Source organism: Neophocaena asiaeorientalis, unplaced genomic scaffold, assembly GCF_003031525.2.
Source record: "Neophocaena asiaeorientalis asiaeorientalis breed wild unplaced genomic scaffold, Neophocaena_asiaeorientalis_V1.1 scaffold135, whole genome shotgun sequence".
NCBI lineage: Eukaryota > Metazoa > Chordata > Mammalia > Artiodactyla > Phocoenidae > Neophocaena > Neophocaena asiaeorientalis.
The window spans coordinates 1,427,495-1,453,929 of NW_020175190.1; the positions used below are offsets into that span (position 1 = coordinate 1,427,495).

The window sequence follows — 26,435 nt, forward strand, 5'->3', positions numbered from 1 at the left end:
GATAAGGCCCTGAAGGTTTTATTGTATCCCCTTCTGTATTAAATAGCAGAAATGGACAAGTTCTTTGAACTTTCATAATGATACTCATTTTCCTTGACAGTGTGTATTAATCGCCAGATGGGGAGCTCTTTCTTTTGGGCAAATAAGGTCATAAAGATAAGCTGTGACAATTAAATGGCCACATTTCTTTTATTTTATCAATATGGTTGGAGTCTAAGTTGAACATAAGATGTACACAGCTTTTTCTTCTTCAGAATTCTAAGATGATTTTTGATGTCTAAGTTCACATGGAAACATCAAGGCAGAAAAATATGCAACTTTAAAAACCGATTTTCACATTACATTTGATTGTTAAGTAATTATTCAATATATTATTTTGATTTTAAAAATTAGAATCTTGCCAGATATAGGTGGGTGATATATGGTCATAAAGTCACTGGGATTCTGCCCTCCACCTATGGTCACTAGCAAAAGAATGTCCAAGTCTATTTTAAAAGCTTACTTAAAAATAATCATTTCAATGAAATAGCAGTAAATACGAATTATGATTCCTCTTTCTATGAAATGTCAAACATTAGGAGAGATAATATTAAAGTTCCCAAATACCTCCATGATAGCAATATTCAGGAAATAATATTTTATGGTAAACATTTTTAATAAACAGCAGCATAAAATAATCAGTGTTTAATATCATCTCTGGTGTGTGAAATACAAATGCATATATCCTCAATATAAAATAAGCTTCTTGTCATTACAATTCCATGCTTGTCTATTTGAAATGCCCATAATAACAAATCAAACATTAAGTAATACAGTGATTAAATGCATGCAGTGAAAATAAGGAAAGATATGATAGGGCGAGATATCTGAATACTGCCATTATATATTTGAAGAAAATCTATACCGAGTTAAAAACAAACAAAGGAAACAAGGAAACAGACCAGATATAAAAATGCAGAGATATATTTCACTTCTGTGATACAAACCATAAACATAGTTTTGTGCAAAAAAGAGAAAAGATCTGAAAATAAAGTCATCTTACAAAACATTGTCCACAAAGCAAAAGATATTTTTCAGTCTGTGAAAAAAATACTATTTTAATACAAAAGGGACTGTGTTATGTAGTATCACAGTGCTATTATAAAATACATTATTACAAGTGGTTTTGAAATTTAGTTTGCTCACCTTAATGACTTCAGTAATTATAAAATGTTTAAAATAAATGTTATAGTTCTTTATAAAAAACTAATTTGAATTTATTTTTTACCCATAGTAATGTTTTTCCAGAGTAGATATCTTACTGGCTCATGGAATGCTACTTTCCCTTTAAGGGACTCCTAGAAAAACTCAGGTTCACTGAAATTGTGTTTACTTAAAATAATAAATATTCTTGGAAAACAATTGATTGTCGTATGATATACAAAACTGTGGTTTGAATCTTCGTCATTAAACAGTTGCATAGCAACAAAAGGATACAAATATTCTCCTCTACCTAAAGTTAAGAAATGTAACTTCTGAATCAGCTTATTTATGCCATAAAAATATGTCTTAATTTATTTCTGAATAAATCTGAATATAGCCAATTCTTTGTGTTCACAGTACCTATACGTCCACATTTGTTGTCTGAAGATTCAGTGTTTGGGAAAATTGCAACACATTTTGGTAAACATATTTCTTTGATTTCTCATCCTAATTGAATTTTTTGTTTTACAAAATTGAAATGTCAACGTGCTTCTAAGTCTCTTACATTCTCCTCATCAAATATCATTTCCAGGAATTACTTTATATCCTGTAAGTCTCTTTATAAGTCTCTTCAGATGTAAAATAAAAAAATGAGACTTTGAGACATTGCTCTTAGAATAAATGAGTTATTCTTTTAACAAGAGAAAAATCAATCATAACATTCCTTTCTATGTAGAACTTGAAACCCATAAGAATTCTAAACTTGGCAGAAGATGGCTAGCAGGTAAGGCATGAGATGCACATTTGATACCTTCCTTCCTCTAACTAAGGCAAAAATGATCACGTTGCTTCTAGTTACCAGCTTAAAAATTTCAGTTCATGGTTATCTTTGAAGTGAGAACTCAGTACTTATTTTTATAAAAATACTGTAACATTTTGCAAATAGAATTCATAGTCTTTGGATTCCAACTAACACTATGAATACATTGTCATAACTCTTGGTGCTAGAATAAAATCTGTGAACATTTCCAGATCAGAAAAAAAAAAAAAGTGAGAGAAACTTTAAATTAACTAGATACTGGTGTCAGAGAGCTTCCTCCTTCCCCAGAGTCCACTGATCATATGCACCCCCATACCTTAGACAGCTCATAAGCAGGAGGATGCAAGCATGGATGGGCTGGTCCGTAGCCACACCTCTATTCTTCAATGTTATTGGTCCAGGGACGCTCCTGTGAGGCTGTCCCCATGGGAACCCTTGTTCCTTTCCCATGGATGCTGATCAAGGCCAAGGGGCCATTTTCCTGACTGTGCTGCCTTTGGTGCCTCATTTCTAACGCAACACAGTGAACTATCAACCGGCGGTCAATTTCAGCATCCACATCTAGCCTTATGATCTGATGCCCTATGTTATTTCAAGGGCTTGTGTAAACACACTGTGGAAAAAGCCTTCATGATCAACAGAGGAGACTCACAAAGAGGCACACTTCTCACGTTCCCAAAGAAGCCCCACTGTGTAGAAGGCTTCAGGGAAACTTACACTTATGGCTCGTTTCCATCTGGGATTTTAAATCTGGCCTAAAGTTTCCTCACTGATTCTGAACATCACTTCCATACAAACATGCACAGAGTCTAAATTGAATCAACATAATTCCTGAACATCTGTCCTGAAGAAAAGACAGCAGGTAGACAAATGCTATGGTATATACATTTTGGGGAGAGAACAGTCATGGCAGCCAAAGGTGAATACACAAAGCACCGTTTGACTTTCCTTTTTGGTTTGATACTTAGTCAGAAGGTTCGTTTCCTCTTCACTGGTTTGCAGTTTTCAGTACTTGAAACCAGATGTACCAATCCCAGTGGCATGGCCTACACCCTGATGGAGTGTTAATCCCACAATGTTTTTTTTCTGGCTGGTGTTTGCCCTGGTTGGTAAGACACAGTTAAACTTCACAGAAGATACTTGTTGCAATGTCTGCTAAATGAGAACCTTACTTTAATAAAAACATTTGAATATAAATCTTTTCTACGACTTCCTAGTTTTTCCTGTGTACCACATTTACAAAAGCTGTGCATTTTACAGTTCTGCAGAAATCATAGATTCGGTGTGTCCATGAATGTTGGAGTCTCCTAGCAAAGATGGTTGCTTTGAGTCTATTTTGTAGGGTTTTTGAGACTTGTTGCCAAAAACGGTGATACCCATTCCACCGGGGTGATTCGGAATCGACATGTGTGGTAGTAAGGGAATATTTGCTTCCTGATTTGATCCTGATGAAGGTAGGCTGGTCACATGACCAGTACTAGTCGACCCACTGGCACTGCTCGGGGACCGACTCTTGGGAGGTGGGCAGTGCTGAATCACTCTGGGAGGACCTGCTGGCTGATAGTGGGCAGCTGGAAACGCTGCGTATCCAGGAGGTATTGGGTATCCATTGATGGGAATGAATCGCTGGTTCTGAGGTATTGGTGGGCTGATGAAACCAGCAATCTGGCCCTGTGGTGTAATACCCTGGCTCGGGAACATGTAATTGGGATATCTGGGGTTACTGAGATTACTCACTGGGCTGGCACTAAGGGAGGTTGTCTGCGTGGTGGCATTTCCGCCGGAAGGAGTAGTAGAGCTGGTATGACTTGAGAGTCCCTCCCAGGACCGAAGCCGGACGTGAATATCTTTAAATCTTGGTCTCCTGGAAGGAATCTCATTCCAACACTCTGTCATGAGGCTGTACATTCTGGGGGGGCAGTCTTCGGAGCATGGTAACAGCTGTCGTTTTCTCACCATTTCGATCACTTCCTGGTTACTAAATCCATAATATGGCTGGAGTCCAAAACTGAATATCTCCCACAAAACAACCCCAAAAGACCAGATATCTGAATCAGAAGAGAATTTGCCATACATGATGGCTTCAGGGGGCATCCAGCGAATGGGCAGCAAAGACTTACTCTGCACCCTGTAGTAATCAGCGGAGTATATTTCTCTGGAAAGCCCAAGGTCTGAAATCTTTACGTGAAGTTGCTCTCCGATTAAAATATTGCGAGCTGCAAGGTCCTTATGGACAAAGAAGTGACTAGACAGGTATTCCATGCCGGCTGCAATCTGAATTGCAATGTGTAGAAAATCTCCGTGATCCAGGCTGGATTTTACAGTCCCATCTTCATCACTGCTACAGCCAACATCTGAATGTGGGGACCGCATGATGAGGAACTCGTGGAGATCCCCCTGATTCATATACTCAAAAAGCATACACACAGGTTGTTCCTGAGTGACAGCCCCTAGAAGGCAGACAATATTGGGGTGGTGTAGTTCGGCCATCAGGGAGGCTTCCTGTTGAAATTCTGTCCATTGCTGGGGGTTGTTATAGTCTTTCAAGGTCTTTATAGCAACTAACTGAGCATGGTCCATGCCTGGGAGATAGAGGTGGCCCTTATAGATCTTTCCAAAGGCACATTCACCCAATTCTTCCATAAAACGTACAGCAGAAAGAGGGAGCTCTTTAGCCTTGCTCTGTATGAAAGAAAGGCAAAGTGTGGTTTAAAACATTTTCTAAGGCAAGACATCCTGGCATCTGAAAGGAGGGGTGAGGCATATTGAGAAAGGTTCTGTACATCAAATTAATTACAACATTGTACATCTAGAAGTCCTTAGAATTGTTGGCTGCAACTTTGGCATGGCAGATTTTCGTCCATCACTCCCCTATCCCTCCATGCACACCCCCTGCTCCAACAATGGTTTCCTGCTGTTACCTTGAATCTTGCTACTCAAAGAGTGGTCTTGGGAAGAGCAACATTGAAGCTCACTACAAATGCAGACTCTTGGACCCACCTCGGACCTACTGAATCATGATGTGCATTTAACAAGACCCCAGGTGATTCTGGTGAATGTTAGAGTGTGAGAAGCACTGATGCTGAGGATACAGCCTTAGTCCTTAGCCTGGGACCTAAGAGTATTTGTGACCTGGTCTTACCCTTGCTACACCTCCACATGATGGCATCACTTAGGCTGAATAGGTCTCCTCATTGTCCACATGCAAATGGCATGCATGTTCTTGCCTAATACCTTTGTTCTTCCAATGCTCTCCTATTTCTAAGGTATATATTGAGCTAAAAGCCAGAGAAACCAAAACAAAAGGCTGTTCTGAGGTGCTCATAGTAGAGGTGGGGGAGGTTTGGAATGTGCTTCTCTCTACCTATCGAATCCTTGCTCTGAAACTCTCCCTGACCGCTCTGTTCTTTGCCTCCCGTGGAATCCCTCTGGCTTTACCGTCTGAATGCCACTATGTGCAGGATGCAGTGAGGTGACTGGCTACACGCTGACCTCCACAGCCACAGTTCATATTGGAATCCTGCCCTCTCCACTTACCGGCCGTGTGACCCTGGGTACAATATTTAACCACTCTGTGCTTCAATTCCCTCATCTATAAACTGGGATGATAATCGTACTTATCTCGTAGGGTTCTTGTGAACTTTTAGTAGGTTAACATCTGTCAAGTGTTCAGCATGATGTCTGGCACATAGTAAGGGCTACTGAACTTTTAGCTATTATTACCTTGCTATTGCTGCTCTTTTTACCAATATACTTTGTCCTCTCAATCATATTTCAAGTTTCCTTTTTTTTTTTTGGCTGCACCGTGTGGCATGCGGTATCTTAGTTCCCTGACCAGGGATTGAACCCATGCCCCCTGCATTGGGAGCACGAAGTCTTAACCACTGGACCTCCAGGAAGTCCCCCAGATTTCAGTTTTTTGAAGGGAGCTATTGCCTTTCGAACCAACCGATCATCTCTGTGGCTTTGCAAGTGCGTTATTTACTGATTGACCTGAAAACAGACAGGAGAAAGCATCTAGCTCACAATGAAAATAAATATTAAATTGTGACATTTGATCTTGACAGTAAACATCTATTATGTCATGTGTTTTTACTATTTTTGAAATTTACCTCTGATCTATCCTGACATTTAATCAATTTGTTAGGGAAAAAGTCATAAAAGCAATGCATTTGTACCTAAACTGATTTTTTAAATAATCCCTTTAAATGCACTTTAAATCCTTATTTTTTTAGAAAAAAGTACTGCTGTGAGTATCCCAATTGAAGCTGATAATTTTGCAAATACATAGGGAATTCAGAGCTCTCTGTACACAGTTTAAATCAACAGTTTAGAAAATTAACTAAAAATTTTCTCTAACCCAAACTCTACTAATCTAGAATTCATGATGATTAGCTCTGTTCTAGGCTAATTTTTGCAGGGCAAAATGCCCATTAACCTAATTATAAGTGTAAATAAACTTGCAGCAAAATACCCACTTAAGAGGACAAAATAGAACTGAGAATTTTGAAACATTAATTCCTCCATGCAAATAATATTTCTTATCATCTATAGGTCTCACTAATTTGTTAAAGCAGATTTTATGGGGTTTGTATTTATAAATGTCTTACAGTAAAGTTACTTCTGCTGAAAGTAATGGCAACTTCTTGCTTTAAACATTTAGGCAATTGAAGCTTATTAATACAGTCCTATTAATTATAGTATTGTTTGTAACAGATTAGAAATAACCTAAATGTCTACTTAGTGGAAACTGATTAATTGTGATGGAGCTAGTAAAAACAGTATTATACATTTGTAAGACTATTATACAGTTGTAAGAGCAAATGAGGACACTTTCTATGTACTGATATCCAAAATCCTACTACTAAGTTAAAAATAAAAATCAAAAGAACAGTTAATGCTGTATGCTGCTTTTGTGTGAAAGAGGAGGAGAAAAAAAATGAATATATTCATATTTCTGTCCATAGGCATAAAGAAACTCTGGAAGGATACTCAAGAAACAGCAGTGGTTACTGCTGTGGGAACTGGGGGAAGGGGGGCAGAGGTGGGAGATTTTTCACTTTATGCTTTTTTATACTTTTTTGGTTTCGTTTTTGCGGTACACGGGCCTCTCGCCGTTGTGGCCTCTCCCGTTGCAGAGCACAGGCTCCGGTGGCGCAGGCTCAGCGGCCATGGCTCACGGGCCCAGCCGCTCCACGGCATGTGGGATCTTCCTGGACTGGGGCACGAACCTGTGTCCCCTGCGTCGGCAGGCAGACTCTCAACCACTGCGCCACCAGGGAAGCCCTGCTTTTTTATACTTTTGAATTTATGAACCAGGTGAATATATTATCAATTCAAAAAAATGAATAATTTAAAAACATATGACCCATCTTTCTATCTGACTGAATCCAGGAAATTTATTCTGCAATCACAATTCCTTCACTGTTTTTCCTTTTGCTTCTAGGGTCAGGATTCTGTGGTTGCTATGGAGTTCCTTTGGGAGAACAGAATGTAGGTGATGGGAAGAGTAACCAAGCCTACTTTGTAACTCCTGCAGCCCTCAGCCCTCAGATTGATTGTGCTTTCGTGGCCAGAGTAATCCAAAGTGAATTTTTCCCACATGACATTACAACAGGGATTTCCATCAGAACTTTACCTAATGATGTAAATGAATCCAATTTATTTGAAAGTCCCTTGAATGGCATGGTAGGTATTACTTTTTTTTTTTAATTTATTTTTTATTATTTAAAAATTTTTTTGTGGTACGTGGGCCTCTCACTGTTGTGGCCTCTTCCGTTGCGGAGCGCGGGGTCCAGACACGCAGGCCCAGTGGCCATGGCTCACGGGCCCAGCCGCTCCGCGGCATGTGGGATCTTCCCAGACCCGGGCACGAACCTGTGTCCCCTGCATCGGCAGGCAGACTCTCAACCACTGCGCCACCAGGGAAGCCCTTACTTTTTGATTTAAACAGGATCCCCCATGCTTTTGGTGATAGAGAAGGGTATGGGACTGAGTAATAAACTACTTTTGAGGGAAAGTGGGAATGAGGAACTAAACCTAAGGAATATTAGACTGATCTAATGAGGCGTTAGGACTCTTCCCCCTTCCCCTGCTGAAGCTTAACCCATAGGCAGTGTGGGGTAATTCAAACCATGTAACCTTTGGACTCATGCAAATCTGAATTTGCATCTTGGACCTGCCGCTTTCTATTATTAATAGTTAATATTTATATAGCACTTACTATGCGCCAGACACTGTTCTGAGCACTTGACAAATATTAACTCATTTACTATAACAACCTCGTGGGATAAGTCCTATATATTAGGTGGCTGACCTTGGGTGAGTTTCCTAACTTTTCTGAACCTCTATTTCCATATCTATAAAATAAAATAATATCTAGCTTCCATAATTACAGTAGGGATTAAATGCAACAATGTATGAAAGTAATTTCCACCTAATAAGTGCTCTTTAAATCAATTTTATTATCCTTCTTAGGGAAGTAATCCAGAAAGTGGAGTCAATGCAAATGATTTAGATCCATTTACAGCCTTAAATAGCTCTAGACAGTCATCTATAATTCTATGTTTAAAAAACGAATGTTTAAATTTCTTCTTGTTAATCTTTCTCTGTTCTCCTGTAGTTGCTGGTTTTTACAAAAATTCTTTAAAAATGACAGAGACTCTGTTTTGGAACCCGAGGGCGGGTAAGAATTTGAGTGGCCTGTGGTCTGCTCCTCTGAGGATTCTGGGAAATGCGGATGGAGGTGGAGGGAGCAAAGACCCATGTGGAAGAGTGGATGGTGGCAGATGGGAAGGGAAGCAAGCAGGCCAAACTGGTAGGGACTGGAAGAGAAGAGGAGGTGGACGGGACCTTGGCTCTGGCCTGACACATGGCCCCTGGGGCTTCACGGCTAAGAAAGCCGGCTGCATTCCCATACACTGAGGTAAGAAAATTAGTCCTCTGGTATTCACCTTTGGAAGAAGAACTCTTACTCTTGCCATTTTACAGATGGAGAAAGAGGCTTAGAAAAGTATCAAGAATTTTTAGGAGAGCCAAAATTGCTGCCCTTGTGTGTACAAGGCCTTCTGTTTGAAACCAGAGAAGCTGGCTGGCCGGCAACCCCAGTTGGACACAGCATGTCTCTGGAGGCTCAGCCTGGGGCCTGACACCTTGCAGGGCTGTGAGGTCAGCCTTCAGTGTGTGGTCACTCTGTGGAATGATAATTGTTCTTCTTTCTCTCTGTCCAGACAGATGAAAAAGTATGTTTTGACCCAAAGTGTGTCTTGTCATAGCTCCCCAACACCTGGTGGGCCAGACGGCATAGAGTCCCAAATCATCTCCAGCTGACAGAAGGAAGGAATAGTTCATCAGAGCTAGTCAGAACCAAATTTGGGGATTTGTTTTGGAAAAAAAGCACGGAAAGTAACCAAAATGACCAATTTCACAAAACCTTTCCTTGGAACACCTGTGCAGCAGCCAGCATAGAAATACCCAGGAAAAAACTGCTCAGAGCTTGGTTTCAGGGGAACAATTTACACAGTGATTTGCAGTTTTTAAATGCTCAAGTTATTTGGTACAAATGAGTCTTAACTATAGACTCATTTTCAAATTTTACATAAATCCTGACCTAGTTAAAAAATCATAAAAACCCTTAAAGAAGCAGTCAGTAGACTGTATGGTGACGGCAGGAAATTAGCTGTATTGTTGAGGAACAGATGGTTTACATTATACAGACCCTTTAGGCTAAACTTGTTTAGGTCTGGCATATTGTAAATTATATTTTGGTAATGAAAGTGAAATGACCTCTGCTTGACCTCAAGTGGGGTTTGTCTGCTTGAACCAATGTAGTGGAAAACTATGAAAGAAAATGAAGTCATAAAGTTTTGGCAGTTCAATTTTGGCTCATTTCAAGTTAAGGGGTTATAAATCTGTTTAGTTTTTGTTTGACAAGTATTTGTCATACAGGGATGTACAAAATGTAAAGAAGTGTAAAATACACATGAGGCACGATGCCAAAGTAAACCAAGTACAAAGGAAAACTGGAATGAATAGGGTCCTGGGCTCCTATCTCTTTATCACTCCCTCCATTAGTTGAATGACAAGATGGGCTCCGTTTATTATATGCTGTAAGGCAATTAAGTACCTTAAAACTGAAACAGGCTTTCAGTTTAAATGTTAACATTTTTACTTCTCAAAGTAAACACACATCTGCCTCAGTGCGGTTTAAAAAATTATATAATTTTTTTGGGGGGGAGAAAAATCAAAGTTGATGTAGAAGTTGATACATTATTCTAAAATCCAATTGTGCTTCTTCCCCTAGAAGTTTTTGAAGAACAACTGCATTCAGGTTTAAATGAGCTCTTCACTGGAGGAAAATGAAGGGAGAATATTTTAGATGTGAGTCCTTAGATGGGAGTCGCTGTGAGTACTGCAGTCCTGTCTAAACAGCTGCTAGAGAGGCCAGGCGGATGTTGGTGGCTTCTCTCACCTGAGTGATGAATACTAAGTGGGGACATGTGCCCCTTTTAGATCCATTAACTTTAGGTATGAAAGCAATGAACCATGAGTAGTTTTTTAAAATTGTAATTATGTAGATGGCAGATGGATAAGGCAGACAGACTCAGTGACTTTATGTCTTTCCACCTCTGGGAAGTTACACCTTAGGTGATAATACACTTGAAACGACTCCTCTGGAGGACACTGCTTGCGACTAAGCTGCCATTTCCTGCTCACTTTTCCTAAGTGACTACCACAGGAAATGAGATGAGTATTCTGTGATGGCCATCAACCTTGGCGTGCAGCACGGATCCCGCTCTGTGACTTTTCACCTCTAACCTGAACAGGGCATGACTGATCGCTCTACTTTTGTGTCCAATTTGAAGTAGACACACAGATGAAAAGCAGAGCCACATGAGGGTGGAGGGAACCAGAGCTCAGGGCGGTGCTCTGGGACAGGAAGTTGGCTCCAGCAGCAGGTGCTGGAAAAGGACTGAAGTTCATGTTCCTACAATGGACCCAAACCTCCTCCTATAGTCCTTGCAGCCCCTATACCTGTTCCTTTCCCATTCCTCATGTCCCAAGGCTGCTGCCCTTTTACAAATCTCTTTTGCTATACACATTTGCCGATTCTAGCTGTATACAAGTATCTGTAGGAGAAGAGTGGGCCCCACACAGTGACATTTGTCCTCACCCTATTAGAGGAATAATGAAGCAGACCCTATTGAAGTTAGGGGGTAAGTTTGGGTAATAGGAGGGCATGACCAGGTCTGTTTCTCTTTGAAAGCACAGTTTTCTCTGAGAACTGTATTCCTTGTGGACTTACTCTCTGAATCTCAAGTTGATCAGCAGAGTCTACACCAGAGCAGGCACTGGAATCCCCCAGAGGGCCTGTTAAAACACAGATTGCTAGGCCTCACTCCGAGAGTTTCTAATTCTGTAAGTCAGATTCTGCAGTTCTGACAACTTGCCAGGTGATAAGGATGCTCTGGGACTGGAATAAATGAGAGAACCACTGGAATAAATGAATATGACTTTCAAAAAAAAAAAAAAAAGAGAAGAGAATACAACTTTCTGGATCAGACAGTTACTGAGTGTCTGGTCCCTGCTCCCGGCACAATGAATGACCACAGTGTGTCTGTAGAACCTGACTGAATGATTCTGACTTACACGAGACAGAGACTATACTGTGCTTCGGGAGATGCTTTGGAAATGACAGCTAGAGAAAAATGTAAGAGCCATCGACTGGTATTTCACTGGGTTATATTCTACATGGCTACTGTCAGAGAGATTCAAGGTTTTGAAATAGAAATCACGTTGTAGCTTGGGCCATGTCATCGGTTTATTATATTTTCATGTGCAGCCAACTGTGTGGGATATATTTTCATAGCTGGTTACCTCAGTCAGTCAATTGATACTATATATACTATGTACCAAAGAGTATACACACAGAATAGAGTATGAGAAACCATTTAAGAACCATGAGGAGAGAGAACACAACTCCTATCCTAGATGTTTGTAATTTGAGCTCAGTAATAACTACCATGTATTGAATACTTGCCATGTACCAGACACTGAGATCATAATAATGGCTACGATCTGGGGAGGGGGGGCTCTTTATGTGTTAGGCTATAAGTGCTTTATACATATTAATTCTTTTCATCCTCACAATAACGCTATGAAATTGGTCACTGTGACTATTATCCCCATTTTACAGATGGAGAACCTGAGGAACAGTGGTTAAGTGATCCCACAACTAGAAGGTTGTAAATTCAGACTCCAGGGTCTGTCTTCCTCATGACTACACTACACTCCCTTGTGGGGTCTCTCAGTGTTCAATGCATCAACTCATTTAACCCTCATCCCAAATCCGTGAGATTCATACTATGATTTCCCCACTTTATGGATCAAGAAATTAAGGCCTTCAATGGTTAAGTAGCTTGCCTACGGAAGCACAACTATTAGGTAGTGATGTCAAGATTCAGCTCCAGCTGTGTCTGGCTCCAAAGATGAAGCACTTTTCTGGGAAGAAGAGGTAGTTTTCATTTGATCCTCAGAAGGCTCCACAATTTTAAAAGCATGAGGCCCACTGATATAAAAGTGGAATGTTAAGGTGTAATTGCTCTCTGGCCTCTGATGACCTAGACCTTACTCTGGCTGATCCTCTGTTGCTCCCATTAGTTGACTGGGGTAAGTGAATGAAACCATTCAACAGAAGGCTGTACCTGAGTTGGGCACAAGAGCCCTGGAGAGTATGTGAAATTGAGATTTTTTTAGTATCTGGCCTTGGCTGTTGACAGGAATCTGTCTGACTCTAAAGCCTGTTTTCCTTTCCTGTGCATCTTACTGCTTCTTAGGTAAACAGTGTTAGAATTGTGAAACAACTGACTCCACTCATAAATGGAAATGATTACATTCTAAAAGCTTAAAGGCCACGACCATTTGATTTTGGGAGATTATGAACATTTTCAAAGACTACAGCTGAACTAAGTGCCTTCTGGTTTATGCAATCAAATTCTAGAGGGAGTTCCAACCAATAGTTTGCCATATTTGTTCAGAGTTCAGCCGCACTTCTCTGGAAGTGATTTAACTTCAGAAACAGTCCTTTTCTCTATAATGTTAACTTTCTGATAGTTAGTTTGAATGTTTGGTGGTGACCAGGATTGATTCTGTGGTGGAGTTACTTTATAATGTCAACAGGAGATGTTCTATTCTGCCTGGAAACAGGCAGAACAGATGTCAGTAATTTTAATGTCAGCGTGAGCTACCGTGTGCTCATAACTTGGGCTTGTGTGTTTCAGTCAGCCTGAAAATTAAGGCAGTAGAGTGAAACAGGGCAGGGGTCCCCAACCACTGGGCTGCGGACGGATACTGGTCCGCGAGCAAGTGAAGCTTCATCTGCCACTTCCCATCGCTCACGTGAACGTCTGAACCATCCCCCCGCTCCCCATTTGTGGAAAAATTGTCTTCCACGAAACCGGTCCCTGGCGCCAAAAAGGCTGGGGACTGCTGAAATAGGGAACACTTGGGCTCTGGACCTGGATAGACCTGGCTTTGAGTTTTGGCTCTCCCACTCACTAACTGTGTGACTTTGGGCAGACTCTTAATCTCAAGCTTCAGTTTTCTGACCGCCCAAAATCAGGCTCAAATTAGTACCAACTTCAGAGGGTTACTGTAAAGACTGTATTGAGATAATGCATGTGAAGTACTTCAGCTTATTCATAATACTAATTCTCCCTAGAAGTAAAACTTCTAAAGACATAGTTGTAAGCTGATCTCTGTACTGGACAGTCCCCCAGTCTTCACTATCAGACCCTCTCTGTCCTGAGGGATTTTATCCAGGGTGTGAACAGGGTGTGGGGCGGAGGATTTATGCTCACTGGATGGGCACAGGAATACCAGAGCTATCTAAAGAGCTACCTCTATAATCTTTGCTCTAATTGCCTTGCCCTCACCCCAGTTAATGCTGTGCGTTGCTGAATCCTATAGCTTCCTCCCCAGCCCACAGTACCTGGTACACAGCATTTGGTGGTTGATTTAAAAGGTTTGTGATTGTTCATATCATCACTGTAACAAAAAAATAATAGTAACTTCTAGCTGTTGAGGACCTGTGAGGTGCCAGACACGCTATCTTGAAGTGTCAGAAACAGCTCATTTAGAATAGATTGGTGGCTGCTAGTGGTGGAGAGTGGGGAGGGAAGGGGTAGGCAAAACAGGTAAAGGAGTCAAAAGGTACGAACTTCCAGTTATAAAATAAGTAAGTTATGGGGAATGTGCAGCATGGCCAACATAGTTCGTAATACTGATTGTATATTTGAAAGTTGTTAAGAGAATAAATCTTAAGCCTTCTCGTCACAAGAAAAAAACTTTTGTAATGATGTATGTTGGCAGATGTTAGCTAGGCTTATTGTCGTGATCATTTTGCACTATATAAAAATATTGAATCATTATGTTATACACCCGAAACTAATGTAATGTGTGTGAATTATACTGCAATAAAAATACATTTAAAAATCTCTTTTAAGTACTATTTGTATCCTTGTTTTATAAATGAGAAAACAAAGATCTCATGGCCAGTAAACAATGGAGGCAAGATTTGTAATCATATCTCTCTGCCTCTAAATCCTTGATCTCTGAAGTATATTATACTACCTCTTAGAAATAAACTAAGAACAAATGTGGCTGGAAAGGTAACTTAGGCCCAGAGACTGTGGACTCCTATATACTGGGAGGAAGAATTTTATAACTTGAGATTTGGTCCTTCCAGATTGGGGAATCATTATGTCAAGTGGGAGCTAAAGCAATGCCAGAGGATGAAATCAGCATGAGAGAGAGAAAGAGGAAAGAGAACTGACAAACATCAGAGGAGGCTCCCATTTGGGGAGTTAAAAAGAAGAAGAGCTAGTGAAGAAAAGGGGAGGAGATAGTAGGAGAGCCAAGAGAAAGTGTTTCAACATGGTGGTTAAGAATATCGAATGCTCCAGAGAAATTAAAGAGGAGGAAGACTTGGGAAAGGCCATCGGATTAAATTACATCACTGGTGATTCCCCAGAGGCCATGTGAATAGAATGATAGCTCAGAAGCCTTGGAGACAATGGCTTTAAGGAGTGAGTGGAAAAGTTATTGAGGACGTTTTAGCACTAAGTGTAGTGACAGTGGATAAGAACAGGGATTTCAAAGGGGTGGCTTGACCACAGCAGGGATTTTTAGATGGAAGCATGTTGCTAGCAGAAGGGACAGGCCCAGGGAACATAACTGTCAGTACATTCAGCAATGGTTGAATACCTTGGCTGGAAAGGAAAAGGTGAGAGGAATAGCCTGGAAGTGGAGAAACAGAGAAGCGGGCAAGAGATGAGGGTTAGTTGAGAAATAAAATACAGCCACCAGTTTCAGAAAGCTATAGGCCAATTTTGCTTTCCCCCCAATCTTCCTTACATCAGCCAGGAGCTGCAGGAGTTTGACCCAAAGGCTTATTTAGGTTTCCTGACCCTCATTCTCAAATTCCTCCACCCTTAACCTCTTTGAGGGTCTAAATCCCACATAGGTGCGTCACATAGGGAAGGACAGAACTGGCTCACCCTGTGCTTGACGGAGAGGCTCTGCTCCCCTTCTAAGTCCCCAGGAGGCAAGCTCCACAGCTTCCCTCCCTCAGCAAGACTGCTCAGTGTTTCCGATGTGACAGCTTGGGGGGCGGAGGGGTGGGGCGGGAGGCAGAGGGAAAGAATCGGAGAGATGGCAAGTTAGAGTTTCCAGGCTTCTTGGAGAAGGTTCATTTTCCACAGTACTTAAAAAAAAAAACCCTTACTCAGACTGTAAAATTTGTAATGCAAGATAGAAAAACCCTACGTAGTTCCTGCATCACCAGAGTACTGTCAGAAGATTTTAAAGATGGAAAAGATAGGAGATTAACTAATCCAACTGACTGGCTTGAAATCTTTTGCTGAGCAAAATAAAAGAAAAATAAACAAACCGTCCTTTGCATGAACACAGTCGACCTCTTTCTCTGAACAGCCGAGAAAATTGAGACACAGAGGGGCTAAGTGGCTACTCAGGGTCACAGGGCAGTTAGAGGTGGAGCCAGGGGAGCATCTCCATTTCCTGACTGTTCAAGGCTCAGACGTAAGATGCCTGTCTGGTCCACTGGCTTCCTTTCCCCACAGGTCAGAAAGAGACACATGCCTCCTCAAAAGTTTTAACTTCCAACTGTACCGTTCACCTCTCTGGGGACTCAAGCCAGATCCCGTCAGCCAGTCTGTCTGCAGCTGCCTATTGTCACCTCTGAAGGGTATGGATTTCTAATCTCCCAGAGGAGCCTCTTCTTAATACAAACACTTGAGGTTGGTGGGGCAGCAGGGGGTGGGGACGGTGGGTAAAATCAGCTCAGCAAGTGGAGAGAGATGGACAGAGATAGTTTAAACCCTGAAGGGCACATTCATTTGGATAAATAAGAATGAGGCCAGGGCAGACCAGCTTCTACCCTTCATTCCTTTTTCATCTCAACCTCCAAATATCCTTTTGATTTTACTCTGGTAGGGTGTTTTTTTTCCAAGACTTTTTTTGTTTTGTTTTTTTCTCTTTCTTTCTTATGTGTGTCCCTTCCTTTTAGATTTTATAGGTATGGGTAATATTTATGTGTCAGTGACCTCTCAAAGCAGTCTTAGAGATTGACTGTTTACATTTGGGAATTTTCTTTAAGGTCTACAAAGTTCTTTGTGCTTTTTCCAGGAAAGGCACTCAGTAAGAACCAAAACAAACAGCTGAATAAGTCAAATTTGATTGGAGCCAAACTTCTTAGGAGGGTAAGAAAAAAAAGTTAGCATTTGTTTTTGTTGTTTCCTTTCCCCTCCTCAACCCAGTCACATATTCTTGAGCCATTCCTACTTCTAGTCTGATTCAGAATTGCTTGTGAGCTGTTTAAGGCTAAACTCTAAGCCCTGTGTTGGAGAAATCTTGACACTGGGAGATTTCGCAAGGCACATTTCGGAGACGGTCCAGAAATGATGAAAACAATGTTTTGCTTCACCAAGTCTTAGGAAAAATTTATCCCCGTATATTTTACATTTGTCTCCATGACCATGGAGGATGGAGGACTATTGTTGCTCTGGCCAAATTTCACATGTCCCTGGCAGGACCGGGGCTATGTAACTCAAGCTTACAACTGTTATCCAGGCCTCTTCAGGAGGTCTGTCAGAGCCAGGTGAATCCTGTGGTTAGTGTTCAGCCCAGACTGACAAATGGAGGGTCATATTTAATCATTTGCCTGCCCCCATAGCCCCTTCCCAGCATGATTTGTCCTGTGAAAAAGTTATCATGGCATGGGCAAGTTCAAGGGCTCTCCCTAGAGCTGAAAAATCTCTATTCACATTTTATCTGTTCCAACTACTAGCTCTTTGACCTTAGGCAAGTTACTTAACTGGTTTGGAGTCTCAGTTACCCTGGTTGTATGAGAGTGATAATAATACCTACCTTATATAATAGGTGTGAGGATTAAATGAGATAATGAATGTAAAAGCTCCTGGCATAGTTCCTGATGATGTGTATCATTCAGTATATATTAGTTTTCTCTATTTGTGCCACGGAGCCCTCTGAGATCTTTATTTGAAAGACAACATAAATCCAAAACACCGTGCCTGTTGGACATATCATGTGTTGCAAAATAAACCTCCACTTAGAATGGAACTGAATTGCAGATTGAGGCTGACCTACAACATGGGTAATTTTTCCGAATGGAAATGATTCTTCCTATAATTCCTGCCACAGCAACGAGGAGCCCACCTCCCCAGGATGGTGGCTGCAGCACAGTGACTACTAGAACCAAACTGATCTGGCCCTCTCTCCCACCCAGAGCTCCAGCATTTGTAAGGCTTCTCAGAACTTAATAACAGAAATGACAGGGAAAGATTCTCACAGAACAAAGACTATTGCACTAGAAATTTGAAGTCATGGGATATGTAAACGGTCAACTAGGTGTGACTACATGAATGTGCAATAATGTTAACCCTTCTGTTTTCTCCTATTACATTTATAGGGATTAACCATGCTATTATGTAACACGCTGTAACGTATGTAAGTTGGCTAGCTAGCAGCTAGGATATCACGAGTTAAACCTCCACTGCCACCCATTCCCCAAGCCACCGAGTGAACTCAGTGGTTAAGAATCCACCTGCCAATGCAGGGGACACGGGTTTGAGCCCTGGTCCAGGAAGTTCCCATATGCCGCGGAGCAACGAAGTCCATGCATCACAACTACTGAGCCCACGTGCCACAACTACTGAGCCTGCGCTCTAGAGCCCGCGAGCCACAACTACTGAAGCCCGTGTGCCTAGAGCCCATGCTCCGCAAGAAGAGAAGCCACCGCGATGAGAAGCCCGCGCACCGCAACGAAGAGTAGCCCCTGCTCGCCACAATTAGAGAAAGCCCGCGCGCAGCAACGAAGACCCAACACAGCCAAAAATAAATAAATAAAATAAATAAATTTAAAAAAAAAAGAGAGAGAACAGTGGTGTTGCTTGGAACAGAATACTTAAAAAATGAGTTCTTTTAGCATTTAAGAAACCCCAAAACCTTACCAACAAGTATGACTTTGCAATAGAAAAATATTTTAAGACTTTTTAAATTAAAAAAAAAAATTCAACAGCAAAGCAAAATAAAATCAAACGAGGACTGTGTGTCAGGCCCAATTATGCTACTTTTTTTTATTGGGTAAAAGGATTGATTTGAGTGTGAAGGCAATTTCTTTTCCTAAAATTGTATAAAAAGTGATGCATCTCCTCTTTATGAGGGTCAAAAGAATAATATGGTCACTAACCCACAGAGAAGATAAATATTTGTTGAATGAATGTTCCTATGGAGTTGGAACACAATGAAAAGGCAGGCTTCTGTGGATGCAAGAATCCTAAGTTATTTAAATGAAATCTCTTTCCTGAGAGGCCTGGGATTGGGGTGCTGGCTTTCCGGAGAGAAAGCCTCTGTTGTATTTCAGCCTCAAGATGTGTGTGCTCCATTTAAGGAAAGGGCCAGTGACCCTGGGTTCCTTGCCAGGACCCTGAGCGACCCAAATGTTGAAAGACATTGAGGAAAAACTAAAAGGAAGTGGATTGATTTAGCAAAGAGAGGAGAAGGCTAAGGTGGGCTATTATAAAACAGCATTCAAAGATTGTGGGAAGGACAACACTTCTCTTAAAATATGTTTAAACCAAAGAGAAAGGGATTTAGGTTAGGCATGAAAAGGATTTTTTAAATTGTGGTAAAAAACACATAACGTAAAATTGACCATTTTTTTTTTTTTTTTGCGGTATGCGGGCCTCTCACTGCCGTGGCCTCCCCCGCCGCGGAGCACAGGCTCCAGACGCGCAGGCTCAGCAGCCGTGGCTCACGAGCCCAGCCGCTCCGCGGCACGTGGGATCCTCCCGGACCGGGGCACGAACCCGCGTCCCCTGCATCGGCAGGCGGACTCCCAACCACTGCGCCACCAGGGAAGCCCAAAATTGACCATTTTAAGCGTACAGTACAGTAGTATTAATGCCTGTGCACTGCTGTGCAAGCAAAAGGATTTTGTGAAAGTGAAGTTAGTAAACAATGTCTGATTTCTCTCTCTCTGTTCATCTCTTTCAGTTTGATTGGAAGAGAATGGAATTTCCTTCTTTAAAATGTGGAAAAATAGTCCACATTCTGAGTCCCCAGGGGCTGGAAGAGATGATCTCATAAGAATTCCTTCCAGCCCAAACTCTACGTAAGGTAGTGCTAGGACGGGCCCAGCACCGAATTGGTCACACTGATGAAAGTATACTCAAGCTGCCTTGGACAAAGTTAGAAATGCATGGCTATGCTGAAAATGAACTCTAGCACTGATAAAATTTCTGATTCTATATCATTTGATTTCTAAGCTTGGGTGGGTTATAAATGTTGCTTTAACTTGAAGTCTATAGAATAAGCGCAGCTCAGGACTGCTAGTTTTACCTTGGGCTTATACGCATTCAACATTGACATCTCCACGTTTTGACCTCTGACGTGTTTTGGCTGCCTCTGGACAGGCGGTGACGATGACTTCTGGTTATTGCGACAGACACAAATGAAGAAGAAGAGCAAAGCAATGGCCAGGGGGATGGCAACACTAGGCACCAGTATGTACAGGATTTCCATTTTATTCTTCTCCTTGGAATCCTTTGAATCTGGGTGTAGAAAATGGAAAACAGCAAAAGTTATACTAGTTCAAATAACATGGAATAATATTACATGGCAGAGCTTAAAATGTCCTCCTATTCTTCTATACACACAAATCTACTATGAGAAAAAAGAACCCTTGCTTATTACAATTTGTTTCCATCAAACCTTCAGTGTAGTTTATCAAAGTTGAAAAGTTTAAAGTTCAAACGTTTAAAAATTGCAGAGGGACACTGTGAAGACTTCGTGTGTGTGTGGGTCCCCCCTCTGATGTTGCCTCTCTTCAGCAGCAGACCTGCATTTCTCCAACACCTTAAAAGTTAAACGCCACATGGATGGACTGTATACATCTAAGAGCATTAATGTGGACCCCAGGGGTCTTCTTCCACTGGCTGCCAGCCCAAATCAAACACCGCAACGTGGTGTTCCAGAAATCATGCCCTTGTCTTGGCTGGCTTGGACAAAAAGGGCCAGTCCTGCATCTTCCAGAAGCAATATCACCAAAGAATCCTGGCCCAGGGTCCACAAAGCCACTGGCCTGAGAATATGGGGACCTGAACTCAGGGCCAGGTCAGTCTCTGATGAGCTGTATGACTTTGAACAAATCATTCACCTCTTTGTGTCTCAGTTTTTCTCATCCACAAAAGTGAAGTATCTGTTTGGGATGGTGTCTACAATTCCCTCTTGCACAGCATCACTGTATAACTTGACACTTTTTTGAAACCCAAGAATTCTTCTTAAATGGTTTCATATGAACTCAATAATTATGAGTGCTAACCCTCTGAAGTACATTTTTGAAATCTTATACATCCACTGTTACCATTGCTTGGAAAAGAATATAACGTGTATACAAGGACACAAGGACACATACTTTTCTTTTTTTTGGCTTGAGTCTGACCATTAAACTAAATACCCTGGGCATAGACTAAAATGAATGAATGATTTGACTGGTAAAACAATGCAAGCATTATGGGACAGTAATTAGAGGGGATGCATAATGACATGTCCTGATCACCAGTAACCTTATCAGTTATCTAGCTTTAAGAAAATCCAAAGTGTGAAAATTCAGATTGACACAAAATTCAGAGATGATTATTTACTTAAAAGAATTAACCATGCATCCATTCCCTCATCCCCCCATTTGTTTCAGTCAGTCAGTAAACAAACAGCTACTACTGCCAAGCACTCCACTAGGTACTGGGAATATAAAATGAATTAAGACACGTCCTTTGCCCTTAAGGACCTCGTGATCTGCTAAGGAAAACAGAGAAAAGGTAATTACAACATGCTATTGGAAATACTACAAGGGAAGTATGGATAGAGTGGTGAAGAGAGCCCAACAGTCCCTCTTCCCTGACACAGCATACAAAGTGGGGAGGTCAAAAGCTGCATACCCAGCAAAGCTTGGTAAGTGAGAATATACTTGTACATAGTCTTTACTCGCACAACACCTTCTTCGGGAACCTGTTCAGTGAGATATGGCAGTAATTAATCACACTCCCCACAGAAACAGACTCAACACAAGAAATTAGGAAGGGGCACCAAAACCTGGGTGCTGGGACTGTGATCTGTGGGTTAACCCTCAGAGGGGCTGGGGAAGGGTAAAATCTGCTGACTGAGTATAATAAAAATGATCGTTTTAATATTTCTTGAGTGTTTTCTACCAGCAGAAAATCATGTTAGCTGTTATTATTAATATGGGCTAAGTATTATTCTAAGCACTTTTCAAAACTCATTCATTTTATCCTTACAAGCAACCCCATGAGGTAGGCGCCATCCTCATCCCCATTTTTACAGGTGAGGAAGCTGAGGGGCAGAGTGGTTAATTTACTTGCCCAAGGACCTGCAGCTAGTAATTCAACGCTTGGATTCCTCTCCTGTTGGTCTTGCTTCACACCTCCTGTTCCAGCTACTACACTAGACCGCCAGACTTTGAGAGTGGCTGTTGTTTTGCACCTATTTTCTCATGGTAGGATTTTTCTTGTTTCACACAGGTAGGAAGAATGAAGGAGGTCTGAAAGGTGGGGAATAACACAAAAGCTTTGCCAGGTACTCTGCTTTTGAACTCCCCGCTTTGTAGGCTGTGGCAGGTAGACATATAACCCAGGCATCTCTGGAGGCTACTCTAATCATTCTAGTCATTAGGAACTGGGTCTCGGGTGTTTTAGTAACAATTGTGTCTGCCTGTCTGTGGGTGGGTGGACAGATAGAGAGAGAGAGATTGCTATATCTATATAGACAATGTAGCAGAATAAAGGAAGATTATGTTTTAGAGTGAGAAACCTCTGAAGACTGCCTTTGACATTATCTATGTAACCTTGAGTAGGCACTTGGCCACTCTGAGCAAACTCATCTGTAAAATGGGATTATTTCATAGAACTGTTGTAAACCATAAGTGAAGTAACATAGAAACTATCTATTCTAGTACCTGTTACAACTCAATCACCCAACGTTTACCCCCCACCCTCAGAGTAGGAAAAGATTCAGGAAATAAAAGTTTGGGGCAGGAAATTCTAAATAACCTTAAGCAAGAGTCACCTCACTGACCTCCATCTCCTCAGTCATTCAAGGAGGATAATGGTACCTGCTCTGCCCATCTTGTTTAGTTCACGTGAGAGAGGATGTTCACAAAAGAACCTCGGAAAATCTAAAACTGCTGCATAGTTGTTGGATGTTATGCTTAGCGTTAACATTATAAAATACTTTCAAATTTCTCAGGACCCTAGGGGGGTAAGCTCTTCTTGTTATTCTTGGATTCTCAGTGAAATCATTATGAGGGTAAGATTACAAAAGGAACGAGGCTAATTTAGTACGAATGCAATGCTAGTCATTTTTCAGGCCGACATTTTTAGCAACAAGAGAAAGTAGGGCTCTCACCTGTCTGGCAAACAAAGGAGTCTATTCTGTACTTAGTCCGTATCAGATTATTCACAGAACGCCTTTGACTGTAAACGGGAGGTCTGGGACAAATCCCCCTGTAGGTCTGCAGGAGAACAAACTTCAAGAAGCTAAATCCTTTAAACATCGTCAGACTTGGCTCCTTCTGATTACAGCGAGGATATGCAAAACTAGCACAATGTCTTCTTGCCAAGTGAAATAATCAAGCAGAACACTACGTGGTCATGTTGGAAGTGACAGAAAACAAATTCAGGCCTATTGTAAGTCTTACTGATGACATGCTTCCTTTCCCACACAGCTCTCTGCATTTGGCCAGAAGGGGAGTCGGTGTCTGGCTCAAAAAACTTCATATAAAAACATTTCATAGGGGCTTCCCTGGTGGTGCTGTGGTTAAGAATCCACCTGCCAATGCAGGGGACATGGGTTCGAGCCTTGGTCCGGGAAGATCCCACATGCTGCGGAGCAACTAAGCCCATGTGTCACAACTACTGAGCTCTAGAGCCCGTAAGCCACAACTACTGAGCCCACGTGCCACAACTACTGAAGCCCACGTGCCTAGAGCCTGTGTTCTGCAACGCAAGGCCACTGCAATGAGCAGCCCGCGCACTGCAATGAAGAGTAGCCCCTGCTCGCCGCAACTAAAGAAAGCCTGCGCGCAGCAACAAAGACCCAATGCATCCAAAAATAAATAAATTAATTAATTTTAAAAAATATTAAAAACCCCCCAAAAACAAAACATTCCACAGAACAACTAAACCTTACTCATGGAAAATTAGAAAACTAACATTTGACCAACTCCTTTTTAATATCCTAGCATTTTTATTCTTCATTGTAACCCAGCACTTTGGGTTATCTTGATTTCATAAACAGAGAAACTGAGGCTGAGAAAGGATAAATTTGCCAAAGCTAGGAAGTGGTGGAGTCAGGGCTGGAATGCGAGTCTGTCTTTGATGCCTCTGTGCTTTTTAAATTATATGGCTAATAAAAATTAAAATACTATATGGAATTGTTTTTCATCATTCTTAAGATTCCAAGATTCCTTCTCAGTAAGGACTAATATCTAGTGGGAACTATACTATTCAGAAGAATCACATAAGAACAATGGACATTATTCTTACTATTCACTTTAAAGGGTAATGGACACTTCCGAGGCACTGCAAAGAAAATTGGCTGAAAATTAAAATGGGGAAGATTTTTAATACTTTGGAATAACTGTTTAAAAGTTAAATGCACATATTTAGTTACATCAAGTTAAATACTTGGGATTTTTGAAACGAACAATTTAGTCCAGACCACATGATTAATTTCCTTTTAAAAATCAACCATTTGGTATCACAGTTCACATCTGACATTCCTATTTTATTTTTACAATGATATTCAATACTTTGATTAGTAATTAAATATAATGGAGAAAAAATATTTCTTTCTTCTCCTGGGGCTTAAAGCAAGGTAAACACAATTTCTCATTCAAGAGGTACTTTTATGAAGTGAAACATATCTGGGATATTACTTTGAGTTAAAACACGAAAGTGCTCAGATCTTAAATCTGGCAAAGGTGGGAAGGAGTCTTATAGAACCTTAGAATTCAAATGAAATTAAACAAGTTGAATTATGATCTTGTCTGAAAAAAAATTAAAACCATAGAAAACAAACAGGAATAGCCACCATTTATTATCCGAAAACTACAATATAAGCAGGTCTGTGGCAGACAGGGGCTTGCATTGGTGATATTTAGGCGTATACCTGGAAGCCGAAGGAGAAACTGTGGTAATTAGGCCTTCAGTTGGCATGCTGGGTCCAGCCATTCGCTCTCTTGACTTGATAATGGAAATACTAAGTAGATGATCTATTGCCTTATGTATTCTCAAACGAATTCTTTAAAAGACTCTGAATAGCCCATATACAGTGATTAACATTTTTCTCTTTGGAAAATGTTTTAACCACATTAAGTTAGGGGCAGTAACTCATTTGTGAGCACTTGAGAAAAAATCTTAGCAACTAGAATCCACACGAGTTCACTAAAAGTTTCTTTAAATCTCAGGGCCTCAGTTTTCTCCTCTATAAAAGGAAAGAGTTGGGCTAAACTTTTCTTTTAAATCAAAAACAAATCTTTAATTATGGTAAAAAACACATAACAAAATTTACCACCCTAACCATTTTTTTTTTTTTTTTTTTTTGCGGTACGCGGGCCTCTCACTGTTGTGGCCTCTCCCGTTGCGGAGCACAGGCTCCGGACGCGCAGGCTCAGCGGCCATGGCTCACGGGCCCAGCCGCTCCGCGGCATGTGGGATCTTCCCCGACCAGGGCACGAACCCGTGTCCCCTGCATCGGCAGGCGGACTCTCAACCACTGCGCCACCAGGGAAGCCCCCATCCTAACCATTTTTAAGTGTACATTTCAGTAGTGTGAAGTATAGTCACACTGTTGTACAGAAGGTCTCCAGAACTTTTTCATTTTGCAAAACTGAAACTCCATACTCATTGAACAGCAACTCTCCATTTCCCCCTCCGCCAAGACCCTGGCAACCACCATTCAACTTTTTGTTTCCAGGAATTTGACTACTTTAGATACTTCATATAAGTGGAATCATAGTATTTGTCTTTTTGTCGGCTTGTTTCACTCAGTATAATCTCAAGGTTCATCCATGTTGTTACATGTGACAAGACTTCCTTCTTTTTTAAGGCTGAATAATGCTCCATTGTATGTGTACACCACATTTTTTTCAATCCATTCGTCCACTGGTAGGCATGTGGCTTGCTTCCTACTCTCGGCTATTGTGAATAATGCAATGAACATGGGTGTGCAAATATCTTTTTGAGATCCTGCTTTCAGTTCTTTTAGTTGTATACCCAGAAGTGGGATTGCTGGATCATATGGTAATTCTATTTTTTACTCTTTGAGAAATATCCATACTGTTTTCTATAGTAGCTACAGCATTTTGGCTTCCTACCTACAGTGCAAAATGGTTCTAATTTCTCCACATCTTTGCTAACATTTGCTATGTTCTATTTTTTGATAGTGGCCATCTTAATGGGTACGAGGTGAGATCTTATTGTAGCTTTGATTTCTTTAATTACTTTAATCTTTATAAGTGATGTTGAGCATATCCTTATATGCTTGTTGTCCATTTGTATATCGTCTTTGGAGGAATGTCTATTTAAGTCCTTTGCCCACTTTTTAGTTGAGCTAATTTTTTAAGTTCCAAAATCCAATAAGTTTTATAAAATTAAATGTCTTTCATCTTTGATAGGATTATTTTGGAGTGGTAGACCAAGCACAGTTAAACTTTAGCAAAGCATTTGATCAGGTGATGCATGATATCCTTATGGACAAAAGATGGAGGGCTAGATAATAATATCAATAGATGGTTTTGTACTTCACCACATGGCTGTAC

The 26,435-nt window shown here is 41.1% G+C and overlaps 1 protein-coding gene across 1 annotated transcript in view; it reads right to left on the reverse strand.

Moving 5' to 3' along the window:
• Nucleotides 1–223: 223 nt before the first annotated feature.
• Nucleotides 224–26,435, reverse strand: part of ROR1 (receptor tyrosine kinase like orphan receptor 1) — a 127,574-nt gene continuing 101,362 nt past the window's right edge. Inside the window, 2 exon segments of the mRNA XM_024764746.1 lie at nt 224–4,684; nt 19,940–20,151. Coding sequence (XP_024620514.1) covers nt 3,257–4,684; nt 19,940–20,151 — 1,640 coding nt within the window. The 3' untranslated portion in view covers nt 224–3,256.